Source organism: Sturnira hondurensis, unplaced genomic scaffold, assembly GCF_014824575.4.
Source record: "Sturnira hondurensis isolate 20B ecotype Veracruz unplaced genomic scaffold, ASM1482457v3 Scaffold0002638, whole genome shotgun sequence".
Classification (NCBI taxonomy): Eukaryota; Metazoa; Chordata; class Mammalia; order Chiroptera; family Phyllostomidae; genus Sturnira; species Sturnira hondurensis.
The window spans coordinates 8,665,144-8,692,230 of record NW_028075269.1 but is presented as its reverse complement, the minus strand read 5'-3'; the positions used below and the strand labels follow the sequence as shown (position 1 = coordinate 8,692,230).

The following is a 27,087-nucleotide window of genomic DNA, read 5'->3' as shown; positions in this document are numbered from 1 at the left end:
ATTAGTTTGTGCTTCAGAGTTGAAACCAGAATGAGGGCATTTAAACACCAGAGAAACGAGCCCAGTGCCAATGCAGAAGGGAACTTTTCTCTAATACGCAATACAGACTGTCCAGCAAGTATGAGAATATCACATAATGACTAGGAGTGTGATGTACAGAGTCAGAGTCACATGCATAGATTCTGGCTATTCTTCTCACTCGAACAAAAATTAATTTCTGAGCCTGACAGTATTCTAATTTGTTTATGTTATATTTTCACATTTAATCCTCACAACAACCTGATGAGGTATGCATTATTATTATCTTCCCAGTTGAGGAGCTTGCAGCATAGGGAAGTTACCATTGGCTCAAGGTCATGCCTCCTACGTGGTTGGGCAGGAATGCAAACCCAAGCGGTCAGGCTCTATAACTTACTCTTAGCAACAACACTACACTGCCTATATGTCAAAGTCTAGTCGCACAATTGCCTGACAAGTATAGTAGCAGGTATCCCGGTGGATGAGCGAGGTACCTTAATCGAGAAACACAAGCGGAAGGGAGAGGGAGGCATTAGCTTCATGGCACATAAACTACCCAGTGCTAGTAGCACCCTAAACACACAGTTCCCAAGAGAGACAAACAAAGCCAAGACAAGCCCCAGTTTGGCGTGGTGCTGTATGCGGAGTGGGCGACGAGATTCCCGGGCAGGACCTGTGCTATAAATGGGAGACATGTCAAGGTTCAACTTGTGATGATAGTGACAAGACCAGACCTTGGAGCATGGAGCCACAGGTGCTTCAGCTCACTTAGTCTGTGGTTATAATAAGGAGAAAAGTCAAGCAATCATATCTGACCTAGAAATTATATAGATATAGAATTCACAAATGGGATATTAAAACAGTTGTTATAACTGTACTTCATGTATTTAAGAAGCCAGAGAAAAGAGTAAATGTAGTAAGTAGAAACATGGAAGATATAAAAGTCTCAAATCAAATTTCTAGAGATGAAAATGAAAATGTAGGAAATGAAAAATAGATGACTAATGGCAGATTACACGTTGTAGAAGAAAATATTAACGAACTTGAAGAGAAAACAGTAGAAACTATTCACAGTGAAAGCCAGGGAGAAAAAAAATTGAAAAAAAAAAGAACAGAGTATCAGTGATATGTGAGAAACTTTATGTGGCCTAATCTCTGAATAATTAAGGTCTCTGAGGGGAAGAAGCAGGAAACAGAAAAATATTGGAAGAACTGCTATCTGAAGTATTTCCAATCTTGTGAGAACTATAACCTACAGATCCATGAAATCCAACAAATTCTAAGCACAACAAACATGAATAAATGAAATCAAGCAATATCTTAATAAAATTGCCTACAGGTTGTGATGAAGAGAAAAATCTTAAATGCTTATAAAGAGAAAAGACATTATATGGAAGAAAGATACCGTATTTGTCAAATGGAATGACATCAATTGAAGGTAGACTGGCAGGTTAAAGATGTATATGATAGGCCCTAAAGCGTCGACTAATATAACATAACAAAGAGTTATGGTAACAAATCAAAAATGTCGATAAAGTGAAATCATAAAAATATTTAATCCGAAAGAAGACAGATAAAGAAGCAAAGGGGAAAAACACCAAATAGGACAAAGAAAAAATAAAGAACAAGATGGTAGATTTCAACCAACTGTACCAAGAATTACATTAAATATAAGTGATCTAAACACCCCATTTAAAAGTGAGATGTCAGACCCTGGCCATTGTGGGTGAGTTGGTTGGAGCATCACCCTGGAAACTGAAAGGTCAGGGGTTTGATTCCAGGCCAGACCATATGCCTGGGTCACAGGTTTGGTCCTAGTCGGGTCATGTATGAGAAGCAATCGATTGATGTTTTCCTCTCACATTGAGGTTTCTCTCCCTCCCTCTCTCTGTCCCTTCCCCTCTAATAAGCATGTCCTCAGGTGAAGATAAAACAAGTCAGATGCCAACTTAGATAGAAAAGCAAGATCCATCTATATGCTAATTTATAAAAACCCACTTTAAATATGAGGACACAAATAGGTTAAAAGTAAATGCATGGAAGTCATTTATAGAATGACAATACCAATACAAAAAACGCTTGAATGGCTGAATTATTATCAGACAAAGTAGACTTTGGTTTTACCATCAGGGTGAAGAAGATCATTTCATAGTGGTTAGCCCGTTGGAAGACATAAAAATCCTGTACCTTTGTTCACTTCATAAGACAACTGCAAAATACAGGAAGAGATAGCTGACAGAACCACAAGAAGAAAGAGAAAAATCTACAGCTATAGTCAGCAAAACAGTATTGTTTCAATAATCAATAGATCAAGTGGTAATAAGTCTGTAAAAGTACAGAAGATGAGAATCACAGAGTTAACTAATTGATGTTCATAGCTTAATGCACCCAACAACAGCAGAAGACATATTCATTTCAAGTGCACAGCATATTAAACTAATACTATGTTCTGATTATAGAACAGGTCTCAATATAGTTAACAGAATTCATATAAAATACGTTCTCTGCTAATAATGGAGTTAAGTTAGAAATCAATAGCATGAAGCTTTCTGGAAACAGCCCATGCATTTGGACATGGAATAACACATTTGTAACCCACAGATCAAAGAACACATTGAAATAGAAATTAACAAGTATTTTGAGTGAATGAAAGTGAATGTAAGAGGCCACGAAAGAAGTTCTCAGAGGGACGTTTATGTAAATACCTGTATAAGAAAATAAAAAAGATATCAAATCAATGACCTCAGGTTCCATTTTAAGGAACTAGAATAAGAAAAGCAAATCAAGCTCAGAATGAAGGGAGGAAAGGGAATAATAAAAGCTAGAAGGGAAATCAGTGACATAGAAATCAGGAAACTAGAGAAACCCACTGAAACCAAAAGCTTTTTTTTTTATTAAGAAAGATTAAAAAATACTTAAGAAACCTCTAGCCACATGGTCCAGGAAGTAAAGACAAAGGACACAAATTACTAGTATTAGAAAGGAGAAGGGTGATATCATGTAGTTACTAAAGGGATAATCACCGAATATTTGGAACAAGTATGTGCCAGTAAATTTGTCAGCGTAGATGATAAGGACCAAGTCTTTAAAGGACAGAAATTAGCAATGGCTATGTAAAACTTTGAAACCTGAGTTGTACTATATTTCTTAAAGAAACTAATTTTTTTGTGGGGGCAACTTTACCAGCAAGTTCCTGCGTCCACCACGGATGAAAATAATACTGCCAAGACATGATCTGCTTGGGGAGGAAAGGTGGTCAGTCTCTCACAGGAGAAGGGCCGAGAACTTCTACAATAGCTTTTATTGGGTTGTAATACACAGGAATACAGGTGGCAAGGATCAAATAGTAGATAATATTTCAAAGAAATCTGAGGGCTTAGTCTGAGTCAGTGTCCATTGGGTAAACTTTTTCTGTTGCAGAAACTTTGAGACATACTCATTTCCTGCTTGGACCCTTATCATGGGAATGAAAGCACTCTTAGCAAAGCAGGCTTCACAGAACTTTGTGAACTCTTTCTTATGCCCATCACCCCAGAACCTGCTCTAGCTGGCAAAGGGATGCACTGCCTTCCCAGTCTTAGGTTTTTGGGCTTAAGTGGATTAGAGCCAGGAAGTGCTTCTCCCAGACAGAAATGAGAACTCAGGCTATGTCAGAATAGCCGGGAGCAAGGGTCCATCACTCTCTTTGTTGCAGCCCCCCGAGTCCTTCCTTGAGGGCCTCCCAAGTGATTGTGTCTGGCTTAGGTTGCTCTCCCTCTGAGGTGTCTTACCCATCTCTGATTAACCGACCAAACGTTGGGGGCAGGGGATGAAGCAGAAGCAGCGTTTGCTACCAGAGACAAGCTTTGTCTCCTTAGTGGCTCACAGTCCAGAGGTCCTTCACTCAGCCTTATCCGTGGGGGGCAGTTACAACTCCTGAAACCAGGTAGAGCGGTTCCCAACAATTTTTCATTTAAGTCTTTCCCACAAGGAAAACTCCTGGTACAGATGGTTTTACTTGCTTCATAAGGAGCTCTACCAAACATTTTAGGAGAAAATAATAGCAATTCTACACAATCTTGTCCAAATAACAGGAGAGGAAATACCACGAAACCCTTTCTATGAGACCAGAATTACTTCTGATGACAAAACCCAAAGACGTTACAAGAAAATAAAAAATAGACCAATATCCTGAATGAACATAAATGCAAAAGTTCTTTAAAAATTTTAGCTAATTCAATATAACAATTATTAAAAAAGATAATATATCACATGACCAGGCAAGCAAAATTGGTTTAATATTTGAAAATTAATCAATGTAAGTCACCATATTGGCAGGCTAAAAAGGAAAAAAAATGTATGGATATCCAAATAGATATAGAAAAAGCATTCAACAAAGGTCAATATATTGATCCCTAATGAAAGCTCTCAGAAAACTGAGTAGAAGGGAACTCTGTTTGTATGACAAAGGGCATGTATGAAACATGAACAGCTAACATACTTAAAGGTGAAAGACCAAATGCCTCCTTCCTGAGGCCAGGGAGAAGGCAAGGTTGTCCACACTGACCACACCTACCCAGAACTTCATGGAAACGTTTGGCCACTATAGGAAGGAAAAGAAAAGAAAAGGCATCTAGGTAGGAATTAAAGCAGTGAAACTGTCTGTATTTTCAAATGACATGATTTTCTATACAGAAAATGCTATATAATCTAAAAAGGTTCCAGAACTAATAAATGAGTTTAGGAAGTTTGAAAGCTTGAGATTTATACACCTGTATTAGATACATTTCTATATTCTAGCAACACACAGTTGAGCATTGAAATTTAAAAATACCATTTACAATAACCTCAAAAGTGTGACATACTTAAGGATAAATCAAACAAAATGTGTTGCAAGCATGTGCACTGAAAACTACAGAACATTGCAGAGTGAAATTTAAGAAGACCTAAATAAATGCAGGTATATAGTGTGTTCTTGAATTGGAAGTCTCAATATTGTTGTGGTGGCTGTTCTCAAATTGGTCTATAGATTTAATGCAGTCTCAATTAAAACCCCACTATACTCTATACTCTCTTTATAGAAATTATCAAGCTGATTTTTATATTTATGTAGAAAGATAAAGATCTAATTAGAATATCAAAACAATTTTCCAAAACAGCAAGGTTGGAAGGCCTGTTTTACCTGACAAGGCTTATTGTAAGGTCACAGTGATAAAATGGCGTGCTCTTGGCACCACAGTGGACAGTAGATTAATGAAACAGAGCAGAGCATCCAGCAACAGACATACATATACACGGCCAATTGATTTCGACATAAGTCAAGGAGATTTGGTGGAGAAATGATTTTTTTTTACAATAAATGGTGATGGAAGAACTGGAATATTAACATGCAAAAATAAAAACAAGCTTTGATTTATACCTCATACCATAGGGAGTAGTTAACTCAAAATAAATCATAGGCTGAAATGTAAAATCTAAAACTGTAAAAATTTTAGATGAAAACAAAGGAAAAAATACATATGATCTTATGTTAAACAAAACTTTTTATATCCACTAAAATATAAATTGATGAATTGGACTTCATTAGAATTAAGAAATTCTACTCTGAAAGACATTGTCAAGGAATGACAAGACAGGCTACACGTAAGGAGAAAATATTTGCAAATAACATATATCTGCCAAATTCACAAGCAGCTCAAGAGAACGTGGGCAGGTAAATTATTTGGACAGGTACTTGAACAAGGGAGGCATACCTAGGAAAAGGTGTGCAACATCACTCATCACTAGGGTAATGCAATATAAACCCACAATGAACTACCACCACATTAGCAGTATGAGGTCTACTGGTTAAAAGACTGGCCATACCAAATGTGGGGGAGGGTGCGCAGCAACTGGAACGCTCGTACTTAGTTGGTAGGAATATAAAATGGTTCGGTCACTTTGGAAACAGTTCGTACTTTTCTAAAATTTGAAACATGTGTCTACCTACGTACCTAGCCATTCGCCTCCTGGGAATTTGCATAAGAGAAATGAAAGCACATGTCCTTACGAAGACTTCAACACACATATTCACAGCAGCTTTATTTATGAAGCCAAAAGTAAAAACTGAAAACAACCCCCCAAATGTCCATCCACAGGTGAATAGGTAGTAAATAAATTATGGTATATCTATATTGTAACATACTGCTCAGCAATAAAAAAGAATAAACTCTTGATATGCGCAACAGTTATGGATGAATCTCAAAGTAATCACTCATATACTTAGGGAAAGAAGCAACCCCCAAAAAGAGTATATATTGCTTATCCCATTTATATAGAACTTTAGAAAATGCTAACTAATCTAGAAAGGTGATCAGTACTTGCTTGGAGATAAAATGGTGGGGAGGCGTGAAAGGGAGGGGCTGCAAAGGGGCACAAGGAAACTTTGGGGTGATTTTGGGGGGTGATGAGTATGGATGTGTTCATTATCATGACTGCTATGATGCGTTAGCAGGTATATACATGTTTCAAAACTTTTCAAATTTTGCATTTTAAATATATGCCTATTGATATACAGTATCTGATAGTTGTATGTCAGTTATTTCTCAGTAGTTGTTTTTAAAAAGAACAAAAAAAAACCAAACTAACTAAAAAAAGAAAACAAAAAAATCGCATTGATGGGTAAGGAGAGACGGCGTGGTTTCCTGAGAGGGCATGGTGAGGGGAGACCACTCAGTGGGAGAGTTGGTCAGTGGTGTAGTTCAAAGGGGCAGGGGGTGAACTGGTTTATGTAGCACTTGAAGCACGCGCTCTCCACGCCAAGGGCTCTCCCTGGGCTGACTGCGCACTAAAACTAGTGTTGATGTGGTCTTTCTTAGCCCACTGACCTGTATGTCCTGCTCTGGCCTGGATTATCATAGCCTCGGGTGGGTCTGAAGCCTCACACTTGCTGTTCTGGTAGAGAACAGAGTGTGGGCAAGGAAAGAGATAATTTAGAAAAGTAAAAATGTAGTTTTACTTGACAAATGTGTATTGACAGGAAAGGTTGTGGTTTACTTTATAAAGGAAGGAAAGAGGGAGAGTGGGAGAAATGGGCAGGAGACAGGCAGGATCCCTATGCAAATGAGGATCATTTGCCTCTGTATGAAAGCAACTTGCCTTTTTCTGAGAAACAAAACCTGTAAAAGAGAGGCAAAATAGCAGAAAATTTGGAATACTAGAGGTTCTCATTAACTGTGAAGTTACATTTTGCTGTTTAAAAAGCAACGAAGACCAGGACTTATGTACCTCTGTCCAGAGTTTCTGAAGTGCCTGTATGACTTGTTTTTTAACATAATCATGTTTCATTATAAATAATAATAGATGTCCTCATGTGGCAGCAAGTTCCCGAGACAATTTTTTTCTCTTCTCCTCTAGTAGTACAATATACTTTTAACAAATGCTGTGAATCCAGACATAGCCTTTTATATGCTAAAAATAATAGAACTAGCACTTAAAGTACCACCCTGACAACTTACAAAGAATATCGTAAACATATGATGCCTCATTAGTTCAGCTGTATCTCACTTAATGCCCCTCATCTTATTCTCATTCGGTACAGCAACTGTGTGCACGCATTTGTCTTTTTAGAATTTTTTTCTGTGATATGCATCTGACTGTGAGTGGATGAAAGGCAGAACAACGTCCTTACCAAGTAATCTGAAAATCATAACAATTCTAAAAATCATCAACTTTAAAACCTTTTCTCCCAGACATTTTTTGGTTATCTTATAGACAAACCAGAGAACTAAATTTCTCCTTTAGGCCATCATTAAATCTCAGTTTTGCTTGATTTTTCAAGAATGTAAGATCTGGTCTTTAGTGTCAGATGTATAAACTAATTAAAAGTAACGCACACACACATCTGTCCACAGACCGAGGTTAAATTAGACTAAATATCGTAAATGCATAGATGTTGGCAGGCCTGCACATTGTTATGTCTTTTGAATTAGTTGTAAAGGGAGATTTCTCACCAAAAAATACAGATTTCTGGGGTTTTTTTTCTTGAAAAAATCAGAGGAATGGGCTGCACCAGACTTTCATTCTCTCATGACCCCCATTAGGCAGGGCTGCGTCTCCCCTGCAGACAGAACACATACCCTCCAGGTTGCTCTACTCCCCGCCATTCCCCGTACCCACCCTCCCACCAGCTCTAGCCTGCCTTACTCATTTCCATTACCTGTCCAGTAGCCTTCACTGTTTTTCTCATTTCAGTGTTAATCTTCCAGTATGTTTTTTTGTGTCTACTTTCCCCGCCCCCACTTAGGTCTTGCTGGAAATAGAGTGGTAATTGGCCAACATGAATTTAGACCAGGTGAAACACTTCTTTTAAGACACCATTGAACACAACAAGCAAGTGTGTCTATGTCGTGCTAGGTGCAGAGATAGGAAGAGAGACAGACAGCACGTCACCAGGTAGTCGGAGAGACTGAAAATCATCCACTTGGTCAAGTTATCTTTTAAATCGTGTTATCTTTTTACCCCAGTTTGACATCTGAGAATTAACATCGTCTGTTCTCTCTAACCTCCACCCCAGTCAATCACCAAACCAGTTCCTCTTTTGTAATATTTTATGTATGTAGCTCTTTCTTCCTCACCCACTCTCATCATTCTATTTCAGTGTTTCCCAAAGTCTGGTCCATGGTCTACACACATCCAAATTCCCCAGAGTTCTTATCATCGCAGTCATTTGCCTTTCTTATTTCTGTGGAAGGTCTGGGGGTCCAGACCTTCTGAATCAAAATCTGAGCTGGCCCAAGCGTTCTTCACATTTTCTCACGTTCCCTGGCTGTGGGTAAAAGGGCGATACCCACTGAAACGGTTCCGGATGGTGCCTTTCCATGCAGATCACAGGGCCAGACCATAGAGCCCCTTGCTTTGGAAGAGAGCGTTACCTGGCATTCTTACTGTCAACCACCGTTATCTCTGTCAAAACTCAGAGGCAGTAGGAAAAGTCTTGTTTAACATCCCATTGCACTTAATTTAATTCATTTGTCTTACTTTTGTAAGGTTTCTAAATATTAACAAAAACCTGATTAGTTAATTTAGGCATGATTAACTTCAGCACATTTAAGTTTTTCTTTCTTAGGCTTAGCTCAGAAAATGAGATGTCTGTTAATGAAATTTTCTGCTATTTCTGAAGTGGATGCCTGAAGTTTCTAATTTTCCATGGTATCTTTTTCCATCCCTTTGTCTTAACCCTTGTACTCAATTAAACCCCTTTCTGTCTCAGCGAGGATCTTTTCTGGGGGTAGAAATTTGTTAATATTCCTAGTGATTCTATTCTCTAATAGAATTCCCCCCCCCCACACACACACACCCACACACACATCCCCCCCACACACACACCACAGCACTTTGGGTACGGAAGGAACTGGTTCTCTTGTGGAAGGTGGTAGCTACTGAGGTGGCAGCGGTGATGGCAGGATAGTAGAGTGTGGGCAGTCCTCCTGCCAGGCGACGGGGAATATGATGCTTTTATGTGAAACCTATGAAACATTTCAGTGTGAAGAAAAGGTGTCAATCTCTAAATTACATTTTCATTACAGGCATAAAGAAGATGATTTTCAGAAGTGGGTGTTTGGAACTGACAGCTGTATTTATTCTAAGGTAAGGACTTTATAAGCCACGGCTTTTATTCCAGCTTTTTTCTGTTCCCAGTTTTGTATAGAATGCACTGTCTATTGTTGAGAGCAAGGTATGCCTTTTGTGCACAAATGATTTAACTCTGTTCTCAGAAGTTTAGAATGGAATTTAATTTAACCCAGTAGTTTCCTTTGAGGTTTTGTTTGACTTTAAAACACTAGTTTGCCAAAGCTGAAGATAATTTTCCACAATTTATTGCTAGGAACAACCCAGCATTTCAGGTCATTAGTTTTCTTTCTTTGTTTTATCTTAATATTTAGTTTAATTCATTATTTTTCTTGAGATATAATTGACATATACCATTGTATAAGTTAAAGGTATACAGTGTATTGATTTGTTAGACGTATGTCTTGCAATATGATTATCAGCATGGCATTAGCTAATACTTCTCTATCTTGTCACATTATTACTTCTTTTTGTATACAATTAAGACGAAGCTGTCCTAACAGCATTGAAGTTTATAATATATTGTTGTTGACTATAATAACTATGTTGTGCATCAGATTTCTAGAACTTATTTCTACCTCCTAGTTGTAAGTTTGCTCCTCAGTTCCCCCACCCTCCTGGTCACCACCAGACTTCTCTGTTTCTAGAAGTTTGGCTTCCTTAGATTCCACATATAGTGAGATCATGCAGTACTTGTCTCTTTGTCCGACTTGTCTCACTTTGCATAATGCCCTCTAGGTCCATCCATGGTGTCAAAAATGGCAGGCCTTCTTTCTCATAACTCATTAATGTTCCAGTGTGTGTGTGTGTGTGTGTGTGTGTGTGCGCATGTATAAATATGAATAAAACACATACTGCCTCCTGCCTACCCATTTACCCATTGATGGACACTTGGACACTTAGGTGGTTTCCATATCTTGGCTATTGCGAGCAACGCTGCAATGAGCATGGGACTACAGATACTGTTTCGATATCTGAGTCAGTTTTCTTATCCATCACAGTGAATGAGACTGTAGAAAATTGACTCTTTGGAGAACTGGCAACATCCACTAAAGTTGAGGTTGTCCATGTAGCCCAGCAAACCCCCTCCTAGTTTACTGCTAAACTGAAGTACTTGCATTTACTGAAATGTTTATAGCAAGTCCTGATTGAGGTATCCTCAGTGGGAGATAACACTTATCCCCCAGTACTTATCCCCTGTAACCAGCGGTGGAATGGACGCATACATTGTATCGTACATATTCCATGGGATATAGTAGAGTTGGAAAGCTTCTGTAAAAGACCAGATACTAAATATCTGAGCCTTTGTGAACCACATGACCTCTGTCCCAACTTCTCAACTCGGCCTTTGTAGCATAACAGCCATAGACAATGTGTAAATGAGTGGTATGCCTGGGTTTCAAGAAAACTTTCTTTTCACATGTAGGTGGTTGATCCAACTTCGCTCATGAGCCATAATGGTCTGACCCTGGGGGATGATAGCAATGGCAGTGAACAAACTGTAATTACTGTAACACTGAATCTCAGTGACACAATGGTGAAAAAAATAAACCAGGTGTAGGAGAATGCACACTATATGATTGCGGTAATTTAAACTTTAACGCTAGGCAGAGCAACAAACTATCGTGTTAGAAGTCAGGAGTGGCCGTAGCCGAAGGAAGTTAGTGACTGAGAGGGGCTGGAGGAGGGTGCCAGGTGTGTCGTGAGGTCCCTTTTTTGACCCAGGTGCTTAAACAGGTGTTCACGGTATGGAAAATGGGTGGAATTGTATGCTTGTGGTTTCTATACTCTTCTGTATGCATAGTATATTTACATAAAAGTTTGCTTTAAAAAATGAGGAGACTGGCCTGGAGTTCTCAAGATTGCCTTCGAGTTCTCTGGTTCCCAATCTAAGTGGAATGTGGATCAACCTTTAAGTATCAACCACTGGTGGTTAAGAAAAGCAAATATTAAATTAATCATATTAGATATCTGTTAGTAGTTGATCCTACCACCATGATCTCCGAAATGCTAAGTTATGTAGATGAGGGAAAGTGCAGCACATGGTGTGTTAATATTTCAGGGCTCCTGTAACAAGTACCACAAACTGGGTACCTCAGAACCGCAGAAATGTATTCTCTCACACGGTCCTGGAGGCTGAAGTCTGAGATCAAGGTGTTAGCAGTGCGTTGTTCCATCCGAACCCTTTCACAGAGCGTTCTTCCCGGTCTCGCCCATCTTTTGTTAGCCCAGGCAGTCCTTGACTTGTGGCAGCATAACTCCAGTCTTCACTGCCATCGTCGCATGGCCACCTCCCTTCGTCTCTGTCTTCACATGGCATTCTCTGTGCGTGTCTGTCCAAATTTCCTTCTGCTCATAAATGTTATATTGGATCAGGGGCCCACCTAAGGGTCTAATATTAATTTGATTACCTTTACAGAGACTTTATTTCCAAATAATGTCACCTGCCACAGCCCGCTGCAGCAAGCGTGGTCACGAGGTGAGGCGAGGGACTTAAAAAATGGAGAGGACCATAAGCTCTGCTGGCAAAATGGCAAATTTATTCAAGGAACAGCTGTCTTATATACAAACTGCTAATGCCTAAAGCAAGACTGCAGGGAACTAGAAACAATGTTGTTTTTCAAAGTTCGTGCACTCCCTTAAGCTATCAAAAGGGCAAGAAGTTCTCATAACCATCTGGGAACATGACACCTGCGCCAGGATCTTGTTGTGTCTTTCAAGGCTGGGAACTAGAAGGTTAGGAAAGTGTCAAGGTACCCGCTGGCTCCAGGGACCAGAAACCAAGTTCATCCACCATTCTCACAGTGGAGAACTCTGTCCTTGGTCCCATTATGGCCTGGCGGGCCCCCACAGTCACTTTCATAGGTACCAGGGCTGTGGGGGCTACATGAATCAATGTACAACGCACAGCATGCCAGGTATCAATATAGTGTCCCTCAGATGTGCTACTTATTGCCTGGCACCCGCCTTGAACAGCTTCACAACACAGTACTGCCCCTTTCTGTGAATGGTTTCATTGAGCATATTTCTCTTGGGTAGCTTCTTAGTGGAGTACTACCAATTAGGTCCCTCCATAATTGGCTGCCCTTGGTGCTCTGAAGGCAGATTGACTGTGAATCCTGCTAGTGCGCTGCCTGAGGGACTTCTCCGACATCCTGTCAGCCACAGCTGTGCCCTCTTCCTGTGGTCGGGATCTCAGCCTTGCCTCCTCCTCGGCCACTCTCAGGCCTAAGAGTAACTGGCTGCACCCTCCGTCTGCTGTTCGTATATTCTCTACTGTTCTCTTTGACTCTTGCTAGCCAAAGCCTGCCAGTCGAATTCTCTGTTACTGTTTGTATTAAATTTGCCCTGTTCAAATCACTACGTGGTTTCTGTCTCCTTACTAGACCCTGACTGGTGTGGTAGAATTATTGGGTTGGCCAAGACGTTTGTTCGGTATTTGTCTGTGAGATGGCTCTAGGAGCGCTTAGTTGTCTTTAACTTCATTGGAAACTGTTTTGTTTGACTGCACTCTAACAGTTGTCTATCAGCTTACATTTTTTAAAAACTTATCAAAATTGGTTAATTTTTGTGTAGTCATTTGAATATTGAAGATGGAAGAAAATACTCAGCATTTTCTTATTTTCAGAAAGGTTAAAAATGCAACTGAAACACACAAAAAACAAAAAACAAAAAAAAGATTTGTGCAGTGTGTGGAGAAGGTGCCGTGACTGATCGAATATGTCAGCAGTGGTTTGTGAGGTTTTGTGCTGGAGATTTCTCACTGTAGGATGCTCCACAGTTGGGTAGACCAGTGGAAGTTATAGCGGTCAAATCGAGACATTAATTGAGAACAATCAGTGTTATACCATGTGGGAGATAACCAACATACTCAAAATAGCCAAATCAATAAAGTTATTGGTAAAAGTGAAAAATATCTTTTATTTTGCAGAAAAAAACACATGGGCTTTTCAGCCAACCTAGCACATAGTTCACTGGGTATTCCGTGACAACCTGCAGCATTGGAGACATGTAGAGAGTTTGATGCAGTTTAGAAATTTAAATTAACATAACAGCATTTCCCTGAGTAATTGTTTGTTGGCCCACTAGCTAAAATCCCAACCCTCTTCATTAATTCAACAAGGACTATGTACTTTTAGCTCTGTTCTAAACCAGGGAATCTGACAGCCATCAAATGTCAAACCATTTTTAAATTTCATTTTTCTAAATTTATTCTGAGATTCACCCCAGCTTTTTTCCTTTATCCTCTTTCTGACTTCACTATCTTCCTGAACCAGAGTGAGGCTCTAGGCTGGTAGAAAGAGAATCACAGAAAGACCAAAGCTTTTATTTCTTGGTAAAAGTGAAAGGTAGAATTTTGAGCCCATACCCAAATATCTCTCCCACTCTTTAGCCTGTGCCTGTACATGAAGAATTCATTCTGAGACGTGCCTGAACAGAGCTGACTCCTATCACCTGAGAACATAATTCTGACCTATATAAGTATCATCCTTCCCACCCATAGACACAGAGGGGCAGGACCAGGATTTTAGTGTATTTTCTCCCCTTTCTCTCTCAAAATTAAGGTATCTAAACATCCACTTCTACTCTACTGGCTTTTTAACGTTTCCTTATCTTGTCATTTTTAATTTTGGAATTATTCCTAATAGCATTATTGATAGCTAACAAATAATGCATACTTTTGTGTTTCAAAGATACTATTTTAAAGGGAATTTTGATTCTAAAATTTTAGTCTTACATTCCCAAATACAGTCACTGATTTTTATATTACAGTTATTCTAGATTCACAGAGCAAAACTATTTTTGAATGAGGCATTTCGTTCTTATAGAGGTTTCAAAATTTTAATTAGATCTAAATTTAGTCATATCCAAAACTATATCAATTTAGTTAAGGCTAAAATGGAGGATAATTTGATAATTATTTGCAGCTGGATCATAAATGGAGCTCATTCCACTCATTTTTTAAAAAGACAGGATTACTGCTTCAGGATATTAATTACTAATCTCGGCCCTACCACTTATTAGCTGTGTGGCTTTAGGCAGGTCATTTAACCTTTTTAAGCTTCACATTCTTTGTCTGCAAAGTAGAGATATTCATACCAGCCCTTTGAGTATTTTGCACAGAATCTGGCCGATCAACAGATTCTGGCATATTGAGTCTAGCTAATTCATAATTTGTAACTATTAATGATAATAATGAACAAATTTAAATACAGTATTGCATTTTGTTATTTTTTTACTTGGATAAGGTTTTTTAAATTTGTATTTAATGTTAACTCTCCTTCTATTAATTTGCAAAAAGATAGATTACTTCCTTTATACAAACCACCAGTTTCAGCTAAATTAAATATTTCAATTTAAACATTGATCCCATAAAATATCTAGGAAATAAAGCATGGGTTAAAGCACCTAACCCACAGCGGTGAGTAGGTATCGTTACGAGTTTATAAACAAAGATAGAATCTATACAGAGAGATACTAATGGCTTTGAGTATATAAAAAATGTTAAAGCTTCTAAATCTAAAACAGCCTAACAAAAATAAGTAGGGAACTATGGCAAATAGGGGGGAGCTTCGAAATATAAATGTCAGAGAATGGAACAATACTTAACATACAATAAGACTCATATATTAATAGAAAAGGATAAACACTTCAATAGAAAAGGACACAGAGGACATAAAAAGGAAATACAGGACAGAAGGAAAGTTAAAAGTCCTGGCTGGTGTGACTCAGTGGGTTGAGTGCTGGCCTGCAAACCTACAGAAAAATTAAAGTAGCCAAGGCAAAATTAAGAAGTTCAGCCTAGGTAAGAGACAGTCTATTCAATAAACGATGCTGGGAAAATTGGAACGGATGCGTACAAAAAGATGAAAGTAGACCACTTTCTTCCACCATATCAAAGAATAAATTCAAAATGGATTAAAGACTTAAATGTAAGACTTGAAACTGTAAAACTTTTTTAGAAGAAAGCATAGGCAGTAAAATCTTTGACATTTCTCTTAGCTTGTATTTTTGGACATATCTTTGCAGGCAAGGGAAACAAAAGAAAAAAATAGATAAATGTGACTACATTAAACTAAAAAGATTTTGCACAGCAAAAGAAATCATCAACAAAACAGAAAGACACCCCACTGAATAGGAAGAGATAATTACCAGTGGCATATCTGATAAGGGGTTAATAACCAAAATTTGTAAATAACTCATACAACTCAACACTGAAATACAAAATTAAAATGTGGGTAGAGAACCTGAATATACAATTCTTCAATGAGGAAGATGGCCAGTAGACAGATGGGAAGTTGGTCCATGTCACAAATCATCAGAGAAATGCAAATTAAAACCACGGTGAGGTATCACCTCACACCTGTCAGAATGGCTGGCATCAACAAATCAACAAATAAGGGTGGGCAAGAAAAGGGGACCCCTGTGCACTGTTGGTGGGAATGCAGGTTGGTGCAGCCAGTTTGGAAAACAGTATGGAGATTCCTCAAAATGTTAAAAATGGAACAGCATTATGACTCAGTGATTCCATGTCTGGGTACATATCCAAAGAAACCCAACACACTAATCCGAAAACTATATGCACCCCCATGTTCATGGCAGCATTATTTACAATATCCAAGATACGGAAGCAGCCCAAGTGCCCATCAATATACAAGTACACAAAAAAAGTGGTGTTACATATATACAATGGAATATAAGTTGACTGTAAAAAAGAATGAAATCTTAATACCATTATGACAGTATGGATGGACCTCAAGCGTATTATGCTAAGTGGAGTAAGTCAGACAAAGAAAAAATACAATATGATTTTACTTTTATGTAGAATCTATAAAACAAAATAAGCAAACAAACAAAATAGAAACAGACTCTTAGATACAAAAAACAGACTGAAAGTTGCCAGATGGGAGGGATTTGAGGGGCAGGTGAGAAAGTGAAGGCATTAAGAAGTATAAATTAGTAGTCATAAAATAGTGGTGGAGATGTAAATTACAGAGAGGGAATGTAGTCAGTAACATTGTAATAACTCTGTGTGGTGCCGGGTGTGTACTGGAGGGATCGGGGGCGTCACTTTGTCAAGTATATGATTGTCTGACCACTCTGCCGTGCACCCAATACTAATACAAAATAACATTGAATGCAAACTGTCATGGAACAAGCTTAAGAGTTCTGCCTCAGTAGAATCTAAACAAATATAAAACAATCAGATAGCATTTCCCCCTTATTAATTATGGGAGATATAACGTTAGCAATATCCAATGTTCATGAAGATGGTGAGAAAACATACTCATTTCCTGTTCTCTACTTGCACTTTATTTATTGCTGGGTTGCACATTACTCCCAAGCACAGTAACTTACAACAACAAATACTTGTCATCTCAGTGTCTGTGGCCTGGGAATCCGGGGGTTGAGAGCTGGGCCGCTCTAGCTCAGAGTCTCTCATGGGGCTGCAGTCAAGGGATGGATGGGGGCTGCCGTCTGAGGCTCGGCGGAGCTGGGAGACTTGCTGCTCCTGCCCTCACCTATTGGCTTTGCCTGTGTAATTCACCCACTTGAAGTGCACTGTTTAGTGTTTTTCAGCATGTTCACAGGGTTGCACTTTCATCATATCATCTAATTTTAAAACATTTTTGTTTTCCCTAAAAGATACCTTGTGCTGCACACTTATTTCCTCCATTCTTTCTATTCCCACTGCAGCCCTATTCATCTCTGTAGATGTACCTATGCTGGACATTTAATATAAATGTAATCATATAACATGTGGTTTTCTATAACTGATTTCTTCCACTTAGCATAATGTTGCCCAAGCTCATTCACATTGTACTATGCATGAATAATTTATTTTTATCGTCAGATAATATTCCATTGCATAGAAATATCACACTTTATCTATTTATCAGTAAATAGGCATTTTGTTTGCTTCCACTAGTTTGGCTATTGGGAATAATGATGCTATGAATATTGGTATAGAAGAAGTTTGTGGATGTATGTTTTCATTTCTCATTGGTATATAACTCAGAGCGGAATTCCTGGGTCATATGATAACTCCGTGTTTAACATTTTAAGGACTGGCCAAACTGTTTTTCGATGCAGTTACACCACTTTATATTCTTACCATCAACATACGAGGGCTCCCGTTTCTCCACAACCTTATCCACTCTTGTTACTCTTTGTCTTTTGATCACAGCTATCCTCGTCAGTGAAGTGGCATCTCACTGAGATTTTGATTTGCAATATTTGGCTAATGAGTAATGATGTTGAACATGTAAGATCCTTTGCTTATTTTTAAATTGAGTTATTGTGTTTTTTCTTTTCTTTTTATTTTTTAAAATATACTTTATTGCTTATACCATTACAATTGTTCTATTCCCCCCCTTCATTCCCCTCCACCCTGCACACCCCTCCCCCACCCTTCCCCCCTTTGGTTTATGACCACGTGTCTCAGGTTCTTTAGATTCTATATTTCCCCTACTATTCTTGCCCTTCCCCCTATCTATTTTTTACCTACCATCTATGCTACTTATTTTCTGTATATTCTCCCCCCTTCTCCTCCTCCCACTCCCCTGTTGCTAACCCTCCATGTGATCATCATTTCTATGGTTCCACTCCTGATCTAGCTGTCCTCTTGGTTTGCCTGTTTTAGGTGTGGTTGTTAGTAACTGTGAGTTTGCTGTCCTTTCACTGTTCATATTTTTTCATCTTCTTTTTCTTAGATAAGTCCATTTAACATTTCATATAATAAGGGCTTGGTGATGAACTCCTTGAATTTGATCTTATCTGAGAAGTACTTTATCTGCCCTTCCATTCTAAATGAAAGCTTTGCTGGATAGAGCAGTCTTGGATGTAGGTTTTTGGATTTCATGACTTGGAATACTTCCTTCCAGCTCCTTCTTGCCTGTAAGGTCTCTTTTCAGAAATCAGCTGATAGTCTGATGAGAACTCCTTTGTAGGTGACTGTCCCCTTATCTCTTGCTGCTTCTAGGATTCTCTCCTTCATTTAATCTTGGCTAATGTAATTATGATGTGCCTTAGTGTGTTCCTTCTTGGGTCCAACTTCTTTGGCACTCTCTGAGCTTCCTGGATTTCCTGGAAGTCTATTTCCTTTGCCAGACTGGGGAAGTTCTCCTTTATTATTTGTTCAAATAAGTTTTCCACTTGTGGCTGTTTCTTTCCCCCTTCTGGTACCCCTATAATTCGGATGTTGGAACGTTTAAAGGTGTCCTGGAGGTTCCTAAGCCTCTCCTCATTTTTTTGAATTCTTGTAACTTCACTTTTTCCTGTTTGGTCATTCCTTTCTTCCTTCTGGTCTGTCCCCTTGATTTGAGTCCCAGTTTCCTTTCCATCACTATTGGTTTCCTGTGCATTTCCCTTCATTTCAATTATTTTAGCCTTCATATGTTCCTCTAATTTGTGGCTAAAATCAACCAGTTCTGTGAGCATCCTGATAAACAGTGTCTTGAATTGTGCATCTGAGAGGTTCGCTATTTCTTGGTTGCTTAGAGTTATCGGCTCTGGGGCTTTGAGTTCTTCTTGAGCCATATTTTGGACTGTTGTACCTGTTACGTATGAGGAGCGGAGCCCTAGGTGTTCACCAGGGCGGGGCCACTCAGTTGCTAGGTAGTGACGCTGTATGTGGGCACGGGGCCAAAGGAAAGCAATGGCGGGCACCCTTTGCTGCCTCCTGCCGCCACCGGGCCACTCGATTTGTCCCACTGCGTGCGAATGGGCCTTGAGATTCATCCCACTGCTCGAGAATGTGTGACTGAGGTCAGCCGCTGCTGGGTTCATTGCTGGGGGATGTGCGGTCCGTCTCACTGCTCACTCCCGCAGTCCGGAGCCCTCACTGGGTCCGCCGGTCGCTACCCCGGGTGCCTGGGTGCCTGGGTGCCTGGGGTTGGGGATCTTTCCTGCCCGACCCTGTTCCGCTGCTGGCTCTACCCCTCTTACCGGTCCTGGTTGAACTGTTTGTTGCTGTCTGACTTCCATATAGTTCAGTTTTCTGTTCTTTGGCTGCATCTTTGTTTACTATAAACCTTTGTTGTATTCAAACTTGGTTGTGGGAGAAGGCACAGTGTTTCCACCTATGCCTCCATCTTGGCGGAAGTCCTTGTCTTTTTATATTGTGTTGTAAGAGTTCTTTATATAGCTGAGATGCCTATCCCTTGATCAGACATATGATTTGCAAATATCTTCTCCCGTTCTCTGGGCTGTCTTTTTAGTTTCCAGGTGGCATTGTCTGTGGCACAAAAGTCCTAAATTTTGATATAGTGTAATTTGTCTTTTTTCCAATTTCTACTTCTAGTGGGGTTCCTTACGTTTTTAAAAATAGGCTTCACTTTTTAGAGTAGGTTTAAGTTTATAGCAACACTGAGCAGAAAATACTGAGTTCTCATATAATCCACATTCCCACACATGTACAACCTCCCCCACTATGAACATCCTGCACTTTAGTGTTTCATTTGTTACAGATGATGAACCCGTATTGACACATCATTACCCAAAGTCCATACTTTACCGTAGTGTTTACTCTTGATGTTGTACCTTCTAGGGATTTGGATGAGTGTATAATGACATGTATCTATCATTATAGTGTCACACAGAATAGTTTCATTGCCCGAAAAATCCTCTGTGCTCCCCCCATTCGTCCCTCCTAGCCCCTAGCAACCACTGATCTTTTCTACTGTGTCCAGAGTTTTGCCTTTTTCCAAAATGTCATACAATTGGCATCGTACAACATAGAGCTTTTTCAGGGTGGCTTTTTTCGTACAGTAACGTGCATTTAAGGTTTTGTAGTCCCTTACAACTTTAACATGCACATTTATACATTTTTTAACCAAGTTTAATTACTCAATATCTCTGTTTTCCCAGACATTATAAGTACCTTAGTGCCCTTTACTTACTCACTGGATACCACCTCCTATTTTTTGTTAGAACTTAAGTTCTACACTCAGTAAAGAAGTTTATTTCATACTTGAGCCTGTATGTCTAGACTTAGGTCCTAGTAATCAAGCAGATGATATCAAGCAAGTTGCTTAACCTCCCTGAGTCTGGTGTAATGTTTGTCTTTAAAATGGACACAATAATAATACTTATTTCAAAAGGCTGTTGCAAAGATGAAAACATAAATGTATTGTCATGTGGGAAATTACTTTGATGCAATGGTAGGTCTCCAAATATGCTCCTAGATAAGCTATCTTAGAGCTCATGGAGCAAAAAGGTGCATAAACGAAATTTAAAAGCTCAAATCAAATGTACTAAGTAGATTTAAAACACAAAGAAAAATGTGTGGAGAGAGAGATGGGCCAGGTTAACCTCCTGAAGGTGCAAGTGGACCGAAGGGCACATTACCCAGTCTCTGCAGCACCCACACATTCTCTGTCCACAGTGTACCTCCCTTCCCTCCCAGTGAGGTGGTTGCAAGGACCAGGGCTGAAATCAGAGCAAGGGGGCCTAACAGACAAAAGTGCCTGAGGCCATGGCACACACTTGCTCCGGGAGAGGGCTGCTTGACTTGGCCAGTAGGACACCGGGTTCCCCCTTAGCCGGATGGGCAGCCATGGGTTTCATCCAGAAGGGGATCCAAAATGAGAGTCAGCAACGGGTGATCACGTACAGATGGCACGTTCTCTGTATGTGCCATCCATGTGCTTCATTGATGTTCAGTGTCACGTAAATACTTGTTGCTTTGTTCTCCAGTAAATTATAACTATTAAGTGTCTGTTGACCCTTCTGCCCCTCTCTGTGTTCATATATATACACACTCTACTTGCTTTCTGGCTGACACTCCTCAGGTTACTAATTAATTTACTTATCTGTGTTTAATGCAGCTAATGAATTTCATTCACCGTATTGGTGGCTTTCTTGTCTTCTGGAACAGAATTGAATATTCTCAAACAATACAGAAAGTGCATATTACATATGTGCAGTGTCTTTACACTAATACCCTTTATGTAGAAATAAGTCAATAAACACTATTACTAATAAGTAACATGGCTTTGATAGTTTCATCTAAGAGTAAAGATTAGCAGTCAAGTTAAACTTGGTCAAATCAAACAACTAATTAGAAGTCACAATGTTAAAGTTATTTGCCTTGATTTTGGTCTGAAATGGATAATGAAGTGCACAGTTCAGTAGCCGCTCCTTTTAACTATTAATCTAATTTATACTGCCATCATTCTAGCTGTACAGATTCTTGGTTTTTGCTTACAAGGCTGGCACCACATTTCCCCCCTGCCCTTTCCCACAGGCTTATCCTCAGTTTGCTCTGACCTACCTGGAGGAGCTAACAGCACAGATGGACGTGACCCAGACAGAGCATCACATTCACCATGGCGCCTGGATCACAGCTCATCAGGAACACGGCAGCAGCTTAGCAGCAGAGGTCAGTGCAGTGAGCCAGAGGCAAGGCAGACATAGACCTCTGACATTGGACTCCCCAAAGAGGAAGCAATTCCAGTGGTTTTCAGGAGGCAAGCAAGAGTCTACATCTTGGTGTTGCTGATGCTTGAAAATCATACACATAATGTAACTATCGAGATGCACATTAACATTTGTAGAAACATCTGTGTATTTACATAAACATCTTATTTAATAGTTGGTGACACACTAGCTTTTCTTACGGCTACCTTCTTGTTCCGGCCACATATCATTTATCTGCAGGATGAAGAAGACTGATGAGGAATCATCATTTGTGATTCCACAAATGGTGCAAGGTTACAATTTTGGCGTATATAGTTTAGGTGTTTCCACTCAGTGAAAACTGGCCAGGCCATTTCTATATTGTATTTATTAGGTGCTGCAAAAAAGTACCAGCGTCCCTGGTCTGAAGTATCTGCCAGAGCCTTCAGACACCGAGTCAACACCAGAACGTTCTCCTGGGGAGGCAGGGCGGCTGACGGTGGCACTGGTGAGGCGGCTGGAAGAGAAGCACCCCAAGGCGGCTGCTCAGAGGTAGGGCGCGGACGGCGTGCGTGCGGCTGTATTACTCAATGACATTCCACGCGTTCCTTCAGTTTCACATAAGATGGCTTTCTTGGTGATTAGTGAAATATCTCAAAGGCCCCTTGGCTTTCAAGCACAGCAGTTTTCGGGTCACATTTGACCAAGTGAGGTGACATTTATGTGTATTTCATTAGAGATCAATGTGTGGTATTGTTTAGAAGCATACTTAGGAAGCATTGCTTTCCTGGGAACACACTCAAATACTCTGAAATAACATAATCAGGGCAAGACAGTCCTGAGCATATAAACAATTGCGAAAATACCGAGAAGTCTATAAGAAGGCCATACTCATAAAATCCCTTTAATGTTACATACGAAGAATATTATAGTTAGACCTTCGGATGAGTGTGCAATAGATGGTCTTCAGTGGTAATAATTTAACTGTGATTGACATGATTCCTGGTACCGGATAAAATTAACGTCAGTGACTTTGCTCACCAATTGAAAATTATCCTTAGGTGGAAAATGGAAACTGTCTCTCTGATCCTCTTAATTTGATTAGAAAACTAAAGTTTATTATTCTGTTGGGGTTTGATGTTATAAATTGCAAAATGACTTTATGGACTGCAATTTTAATATATAATTGTTTGAAATGGACTATATCGAAGTACTCTTAAAGGAGTAATACAATTCTTAACATACTCATTAAAGTTTAAGAGGATTCCTAAGTTTAAATATTTTAACTGTAGCTAGAAATGTCAATTGCATGAAAAAACAAAAAAATGACAACTTTTATTTAAAAAAATAATTTCATCCAGGTTCATTGAGATGTAGTTGACACATAACATCATGTAATTTTGTGGCAACCTGGCTCTTTATTTCAATTCAAAACTATATTATATTCTGAATGTACATATTCCTGCCTCAGAATTTGATGAACGAGGAACCTTTTTTTTTTTTTTGGCTAACAAAAGTGACTCTTCAATGTACTGTCTCTTTAATTTGTTATTTAAACCTCAAATCCTTTGATTTTGTTTTCTTTAGTAAGACAGGACATAGGTAAACAAAGTAACAAATTAGTTCCTTACTGTATCATGGTATAGGGGTTCCTGGAATGGTGTGAAAACTTAAGTTCCAGGACTTCTTTCCCAGCTACTTGCTTTTCGTGGGTCTCAGCTCTCTGACGCTCCACCACAGCACCACCAGGCCACAGCTAAGCAGCCAGGACGCTCCATCCAGGGTGACAGAGAGACGCCTCCTGGGAGCAGTGTTTGAAGTCTTCGGGTAAAACAGTAACTCAGGAGATACGGGGGCACTGGGGAACTCAAACACTGTTCTGAGGCAACCGTTGACCTCTCCTCCCAGACTCACTGGGCAGCCCCTACTTTTTGACAGAATGCTGGGTCTTGTCATTGTCCCGCCTTCAACTCCAGGAGGCACGGGTTTCTTCTGCTTTCAGATTTCTGAAATCTCTACCGTGTTTTTGTGTTTGTTTTCTGCTGGCCCTGGTGTGCCAGCGTGTGGGACCCTAGTGACAACCCACATACTGTTCTGTGACTCCGTCCTTCCCCAACCTGGAAATATTTTCTCTGAGGGTTGGGGGCATTGAGTAGTTCAGGGATTTGTCTCCTGTGTTTTCTTGTATCTCCCCGTGGCCTGATGCTGGAACATTCCTAGAAACACTTATACTATCAGAAAATGTGAGCCAACGCCCACCCCAAATAAAGTAGATAAGGTCAGCTAGCATTCCACAATACCTGTCTGAGGTGTTAGAATTACATGTGATGTCTTGAAATCCCCAAAAAAGTAGTAAGCACTCTGTAACAGCTGCAAAAATGTTCTAAAACAGGTAGGAGGTACAAAAGAGTCTTTTGTGCAGGTTGTATTTAGATTTGTGATTTTTAGTCAGTGCCAGTTGACCAGTGAATGTATTTGGGATTTTGTAGGAAACTTCCCAGGGCCCTAGGCATTCCCCAGGGTTCATCTCAGGCTGCAGCAACTCTTCTGGCCTTAAAGCCTCAGGGACACGTCTGCATTCTCTTCTCTGCTCCCACAACTTACCACAATAGGTGTAATTTCAGTATCTCTCCCTCTTTTTTTGTTCTTTAACAAAGTTATTTTGAGTACAGAGTTAGTACTGAAAGCAATTACTTACTTCCCATTTTGGAAGGAACTATTGTGCCAAATTAGAACCTGGGAATGACTCTGGCATATTGATTACCCTTAGGTTGTCTTGTTAGGTTTGCATGCTTTCCAAATACAAAGAGATGAGTGCATTATATTATTGCAGCCTCGAGGGAGGGCTTTGCATCTTCTTGCTTTTATCAATGACAGTTTCACAACATATAAGAATGAAATCACTGCCAAAAATAAAGGAATAATGTGAAATTATCAGAATTTTGGAAATTAGAAAAATAAATAGAATTTTAGAACATCAGGGAAAATATTAATCAAATAATGTGAATAAAGAATGTAGAGTTGAAGAGAATTTTTTAAATGGTGATATAAATGTATGCACTTCCTTAGAAATAGCCAAGAGGTAAGAGAACCACAAGAGCCCAATTTGATCAGTAGTTAGGGGCAGGTCATATGTGGAAATGAAGGATAATGTTCAATTATGAATTACCATATACTGACTTGGCTTGAGGGCTATGGAGGCCCAGAGGTGTTAAGTTGGTTGGCCAAGGCCTTCCATCCAGTAACTTAGGCAGGCCTCTCTGAGCCCACAGTCTTGTTCTCAGCCTCCATGTGGTTCTCCCTGACCGTGTATGTACCTGCCCTAGTGGTTTTCCAGATCTTCAGGTTTTCAAATGGGGCCTATTATTTTTGACTGGATATCTTGGAAAGGGACCTTTAAGTAAGGCAGAACAGTTTAGAAAGGGAGTAATAAAAGATATGTCAATACAGTCAGCTTTCAGCAAAGAGAGTAAGAAGTAGAAGACATTGAGGGAGACTGGGAATGCCTGATTTCTTGTTGAATCCAATAATCTAGATTTACTGATTTACAGAGGCTTGCAGTTGAAGAATTTAGAGATAATTTCTACCTTTTTTGCAATTCTTTTTTTAAAAGTTGAATTTATTTGGGTGCAATTGGTTCACAAAACCATACAGGTTTCGAGTGCACAACTCAACAAAACACCATCTGCACACTGCATCCTGTGCCTACCACTTTGAGCAATGTCTCTTTCCTTCTTGAATTATCTCCTCTCTGCCCATCTCTACCTCCCTCCCTCCCCGCTTTCTCTCTGGCTGTACCATACCGGAGTCTCTGTCTGTGTGTTATATAACTTGTGATGATTAACCAAGGTATTTAACACCTCAAATGGTGGCTCGAGCCCACTTTGCGTATATTAAATTTTGCAAAATACAACTAATAGCTGTCATTTGTTGAATGCTTACATCATGTACCAATTGCTCTGCTAAACAGTTATGTGTAACAACATGATAGATTAATTTACTTATTGTTATAATAATGTAGTGGTAGAGGTACTCTTATGATCCATGAAGACACAGCAACTGAGGCTCAGATGTGCCTGTTTATACAGCTGGTTAATGGGGAAGTGGAGGTGTGAACCTATATCCATTTATATCTATAGCCGTACACTTTCTTTAGGAGAGATTGTAATCATTCAATTTTATTTTATTTTATTTTCCCCCATGTCCATGAGTCTTTTTCTCTTTTTGTTCACCCTTACCCAACCCCCTAACACCCACCCCCACCACCAGTAGTTGTCAGCTGCTTTGTGTCTATGAGTCTGCCTCTGTTTTGCTTATTCATTTTATTCATTAGTTTCCACATATGAGTGAAATCATATGGTACTCGTCTTTCTCTGACTGGCTTACTTCACTTAAAATAATGCTCTCCATACTGTAAGTCCATTCATACTGTTGCACAGGGTAAGATTTCCTTCTTTTTTACAGCCAAGTCGTATTCCATTGTGTAAATGCACCACATCTTTTTTATCCATTTGTCTACTGCTGGGCACTTGGGCTGCTTTGAAATGTTGGTGTAGCCCATACTCTTAACCACTATTTTATTCCTTATTCCTAGCAGCTTTTATTCTATTGATTCCATAACAGAATGTCAATATATTGAGTAGCCATATTGTCATTACTAAAATTTTATGTGTGTTACCTAATAAAAAATTTGATTAGACTATTGCCATTTTTTTCTTCTAATTTTTTTATTTAATTATTTTTCAAGTACAGTTTTCTGTCTATTACTCCCATCCCATCCCACCCCCGTGCTCCCCCTCTCCCTCCCATTTCCACCTTTCTTAGTTGTTGTCCATGTATCCATTATATATGTTCCTCTAAATCCGTCCCCTTTTCCCCTGAAATTCCCTCCCACCTCCCCTTTGGTCCTTGTCAGCCTGTTCTCTATTTCAGTGTCTTTGGTTATATTTTGCTTGCTTGTTTGTTTTGCTGTTTAGAGTTCTGTTAAAGGTGAGATCATATGGTATTTGTCCTTCAACACCTGGCTTATTTCACTCAGCATAATGCTTTCCAGTTCCATCCATGATGTTGCAAAAGGTAGAA

At 39.5% G+C, this 27,087-nt stretch overlaps 1 protein-coding gene across 1 annotated transcript in view; it reads left to right on the top strand.

Moving 5' to 3' along the window:
* The window catches only part of DCDC1 (doublecortin domain containing 1), a 380,146-nt gene that overhangs the window by 208,487 nt on the left and 144,572 nt on the right, over positions 1 to 27,087 (top strand). The window contains exons 16-18 of the mRNA XM_037040449.1: positions 9,564 to 9,624; positions 21,854 to 21,988; positions 22,400 to 22,557. Coding sequence (XP_036896344.1) covers positions 9,564 to 9,624; positions 21,854 to 21,988; positions 22,400 to 22,557 — 354 coding nt within the window. The remainder of the gene's footprint in view (positions 1 to 9,563; positions 9,625 to 21,853; positions 21,989 to 22,399; positions 22,558 to 27,087) is intronic.